This window comes from Belonocnema kinseyi, chromosome 2 (genome assembly GCF_010883055.1).
Source record: "Belonocnema kinseyi isolate 2016_QV_RU_SX_M_011 chromosome 2, B_treatae_v1, whole genome shotgun sequence".
NCBI lineage: Eukaryota > Metazoa > Arthropoda > Insecta > Hymenoptera > Cynipidae > Belonocnema > Belonocnema kinseyi.
The window spans coordinates 176,970,792-176,976,156 of record NC_046658.1 but is presented as its reverse complement, the minus strand read 5'-3'; the positions used below and the strand labels follow the sequence as shown (position 1 = coordinate 176,976,156).

Below are 5,365 nucleotides of genomic sequence, written 5' to 3'. Positions count from 1 at the left end.
TATATATCCTCTAGAAAAAATGTAATAGTTAATATTTCAAATAACAAAAATATTTGAATTTTTAATCAAAAACAGTGATTTGCTGCAAAATTATTGAATTATTAACCAAAAAAGATAAATTTTCAAACAAAAAGATTAATTTTCGACCAAGAAAATAATTTTCTGCGTCAACAATAAAGTACATTAATTTCAAATTTTCTACCAAAAGACGAATTTAAAAAAAAAATATATCAATTTTTAAACAAATGGTTCAATTATAAATGAAAAATATACATTCTCAACGAATAATGTAATAGCTGATATTTCAACTAAAAAATATTGTAATTTTTAATAAAAAACAGTAATTTTTCAGCCAACTTGTGGAATTATCAACCAAAAAAGATAAATTTTCAATCAAAAAGATTATTTTTCGACCAAGAAAATAATTCTCCGCGTCAAAAACAAAGAACATGAATTTCAAAGCAAATAGTTGAATTTTTAACTAAAACAGATTAATTTTCAAGCAAAGTTGGTTTTAAAAAATTGATTTTAAAAATTGGATTTAGAACCAAAAAAGATGAATTTTTAATAAAATATAGAAATTTGCATTTTGCATACAATAAAGTTCAATTCTCAAAGAAATAGTTTACTTTTTAACTAAAAAATATCAATTTTCAACCAAGAAATTAATTTTCTACCAAAAAAGACGAATTTAAAAAAAAAACTACATCAATTTTGAAACAAATGGTTCAAATATCAACAAAAATATATATTCTCCATGAAAAAATGTAATCTCAACTAAAAAGACAAATTTAGAAAAAATACATCAATTTTCAAACAAATGGTTCAATTTTCAACGAAAAAAATATTTTAATTTTTAATCAAAAATAGTAATTTGCAGCCAGATTGTTGAATTATTAACAAAAAAAGATCAATTTTTAACCAAAAAGATTAATTTTCGACCAAACAATTGAATTTAGAACCAAAAAATATCAATTATCAACTACAAAGACGAATTTTTAATAAAACACAGGAATTTTCAACCAAATAGATCAATTTTTAACGAAAAAATATTTTAATTTTTAATCGAAAACAGTAATTTGCAAGCAAATTGTTGAATTATTAACCAAAGAAGATCAATTTTTAACCAACAAGATTCATTTTCAACCAAAAAATTAAATTTAGAAACAAAAAAGATGAATTCTCAACTAAAAAGACGAACTTTTAATAAAAAACAGGAATTTTTAATCAAATGGTTTAATTTTCAATAAAGCAGTTGAATTTTTAAGTAAACAGCTAAATTTTTCGGACAAATTATTCTCAACGAAAAATGTAATAGATTATATTTCAACTAAAAAATATTTTTATATTGAATCAAAAACAGTAATTTGCAGCCAAATTGTTGAATTATCAACCAACGAAGATAAACTTTCGACCAAAAAAATTATTTTTTGACTAACTTTTTTTGTTTTTGAAAAAAAAAGTAAATTTGCACTCAAATTGTCCACTAAAAAAAAAACAAGATTTCAACCAAAGTAACAGATTTTCAACCAAAATGATGCATCTCTAACTGGAATACATTAATTTTTAATCAAAGATTTTAACTTTCAACCGAGCAGTTTTATGTTAAACCAAAAAAATGAATTTCCAACTAAAAAAGATCAATTTTTTAAAACAAAGATTAATTTCCAACAAGAAAAAGACGATTTATTAACAAAATACATCAATTTTGAACGAAATAGTTGAATTCTCAACAAACAAACAAAAATTGTAAACAAAAATGGAATACTTAAATTTTTAGACACAAAATTAAGTTTTCAAAAAAAAAAAAAAAAAAAAAACAACAAATGTTCAACCAAATTGAAGAATTTTGACTAAAGATTTAATCTTCAACATGCATTATCAACTAAAAAAGATCAATTTCAAACCCAAAACAGAATTTACAGGTAGAAAAAAATAATTTTTAAAAACAAGAAACGAATTTTGAACAAAGTAGTTAAATTTTCAATTAAAAAAATGAATTATTAACAAAAAAGATCAACTTTTCACTAAGACGATTAAGATTCTACCACAAAAAAACGAATTTGCAACAAAATAGTTGAATGTACCAAACAAAAAATTAAGTTTCTACCAAAAAAACGATTTTTTTAGCAACAAAAAAATTTAACTTCTCAAAAAATAGTATAATTTTCGGCTAAAAAAAGATCAATTTTTAACCAAATAGTTGATTTTTGAACTTAAACAGATCAATTTTAAAAAAACACGAATAGGACATTTAACTTTTCAGATAAAAAAGAAAAGTAATATATAAATTCTTAACAATAGTCTATACAGCTTCAAATAAGCAGTTTTATTTTCAATCAAAAAGATGAATTTTCCATACAAAAAAGAAAGATCAATCTTAAACCAAATATTTGAATTTTGAACTAAAAAGTATTTATTTTTGCACAAAATTAATTTCCATCTTTGGTTGAAAATTCACCTTCTTTGGTTGTAAATTCAACTATTCGGTTAGAAAAGTTTTTTAAAAAAATAGAGAAATTTTCAACAAAACAGTTAAATTTTTACGCAAAGAAATTAATTTTCAACTATAATAATGAATCTTTAACCCAAAAATAAATTTTTAACCCATAAGACGAATTTTCTACCAAAAAAAAGACGAATTTAAAAAAATCATATAAAATTACAAACAAAAAAATTAAATGGCCATAAAAAAGATAAATTTTCGACAAAAAATATAATAGACAAAATACTGGAAATTTTAGCTGAATTTTTAACTGAAGAAGAACAAATATTAAACGAAACATGGAATAGGTTAATTTCCAGTAAAAAAAAAATAATTTACAACCAAAAATTTTTCATAAAAATAATTAAATTTTGATAAAAAAAAAAAAAAGGTTTAGGGTAAATTCTGAATTTCAAAACTATTATTTAATTGTAAAAATAAATTAAAAAATGAACCGGTTTTTTTCTAAATAAAGGATAATTTCTAGTTTTAGTTCTGGTTTAATAAATATTTTATGTAAAAAAAAAAACGGAATTAATCTTACGTGTCAGTATCGACGTGTTGGAACATGACTGAATCGTCTCTTTCCCAAAAATCTGAATCACAAACTACAACCCAGTGATCTCCGGAATCTCCTTCTCCTCTACTATCGCCATAAGCAGAAACTTCTTGTTTACTGCTTAGTGGAGAACTAACGTGGTGCGAATGAAGATTTTTTCTAGTTGCGACGTGTTCCAATCGAATGACATCTCCACATTTTATTGGCTTTCTGTGAATTGAAAATTGCTTACAAAATGCCTCTACTTTTTCTACATTTTATACTACATATAGGAAAATCAGAATAAATCCTATAATAATTTTCTTCAAATTTTTTTGCGATTATTTAAAATGATTATAGAAAAATTAGTAGAAGAATAAATTCTATCCAGAAAAATAGGTGTTTCAGTTTGTTCTTTTGAACTTTTTAAAATTCTGCAAATCTTATTTTTCCAATAAGAAATTTTAATTCTAAACATTTCTTTCTAACAGATAAAAGTTAAATTTCAAGTGAGCCTTTAATAGTAAAGGCAACAATATTGCATTTTTTATTTGACGATAAAAATTATTTCTGAATTTTGCTTAACATTACTGATAAAAAATGTATTATTTTTTAATATAGCCAAATTTTTTATGTAACCAAAAAATTAATTTAAACAAAATATATAAACAGTTTTAAAAAGAGTTCCTAAAATTCTGGAAAAGAATGTAGGATATTTCGAAACAAAATTTGTCAATTTTTCAAGATCACAAAATTTGAGAAAAAACTCGAATATGTTGAATAGACACTTAGAAGTTTTGAAAAAATACCAATTTAATTTATTTAAAACAAAATATAGATTTTTGATGATTTTCAAAAAGAAATTAATAAGTATTTTAAGAATTTTAAAATTCTTCAAGAAAAGAAAAGCATTTTTTTTATATTTCTGAAAAAAATTTTGAATAATTTTTTGTGTTAAAAAATTTACCTTAAGATAATATATAGAAAGATTTCAAAACATTCAAAAAGATTTCCAAAATCATCACGAAAGATTCTGAAAAATTTGACGAAAACTGTATTCATTTTTTAAAACTTTAGAAAAAATTCTAATTATCTTAAAAGGTATTGAGAAAAAAATTTTTAATTTAAAAAAAAAAATTTTTAACTTATTTAAAAGAGTGGTTTTTTGAAGATTTTACAGCAAATTTTGAAGTTTTTAAAATATACTTTGAAAGATTTCCGAATAAGTATAAAATATTCTGACATTTTTTCCAAGTTTCAAAACGTTTCAAATAATACTCTTTAATTTTAAGTTGGGGGCGGAGTCAAAACTTTGAACGAAATAGTTGAATTTTCGACCAAAAAGATTGATATTCTAAAAAAAAAAGATGAACTTTCAACAAAATAAATGCATTTTAACTGAATAGTTGAATTTTCAACCAAAAAAGACGAAATTTCAACAAATTACTTAAATTTTCGACCAAATACGTAGTTGAATTTTTAAAATAAAAAAGATCAAATTTTAACCAAAAACAAAATAGTTACACTTTCATGACAAAAATGAAGAAAAAAAACGGTAAATTTTTAACAAAGTATATGAATTTTCAACGTAAAATGTAATACTCAATATTTCTACTAAAAAATATTTTTATTTTAAATCCAATCAAATTCAATTTTCAACCTAACAGTAGGATTTCAAAGAAAAAATTGATTTGCTACAACAAATGCATTTTTTTTTAACAATGCATGAACTAGCAACCAATCAGTCAAATTTTTAAATGACAAAACAAATTTTCTACCAAAAACGACGAATTTTTTACAAAAGTAAACACATCTAATTTTTATCAAAAAAGAGAACATTCCCAAAAGGATTAACTTGCTAAAAAATGAGATGAATTTTCAACAAAGTTGAATTTTCAACTAAAAAATGTACATTTTCTATCAAAAATTGAAGTTAAATTTTAAAACATAAAAAACAAGAAATGAAAATTCAACAATTTCACTTGCAAATTAATTATTTTTCAAGTAGAATAATGAAAATCGTAATGTTCAAAGTTTAAAAGCTCCTTGAAATTTTAACGATTCAAGGCTTTCTATTAAAAATAATTTAGTCTTGAACTGAACCAGTTTAATTTTTAACATTGAACTCTGAAAATTCTTAAATTTTGAACGGATTTAGAATCGTCTTAACAAATCAATTATTGTTAACTTTTTGATAATTGAAGTATAGTTCAATTTTTAAAATAATTAATTAATTTAACAATGGAATAGATAAATTTCCACTTAAAATAATTTATTATCGACCAAGAAAAAAAGTTTCAATAAAATAATTAAATTTTTAATCAAAGCGATGAATTTTCAAG

At 21.9% G+C, this 5,365-nt stretch overlaps 1 protein-coding gene across 2 annotated transcripts in view; it reads right to left on the bottom strand.

Moving 5' to 3' along the window:
- The window catches only part of LOC117167793 (single-pass membrane and coiled-coil domain-containing protein 4-like), a 14,911-nt gene that overhangs the window by 5,785 nt on the left and 3,761 nt on the right, over window positions 1–5,365 (bottom strand). For both annotated transcript variants that reach the window (XM_033352985.1, XM_033352982.1), the window contains one exon: window positions 3,030–3,254. In XM_033352985.1, the coding sequence (XP_033208876.1) occupies window positions 3,030–3,254 (225 nt within the window). The remainder of the gene's footprint in view (window positions 1–3,029; window positions 3,255–5,365) is intronic.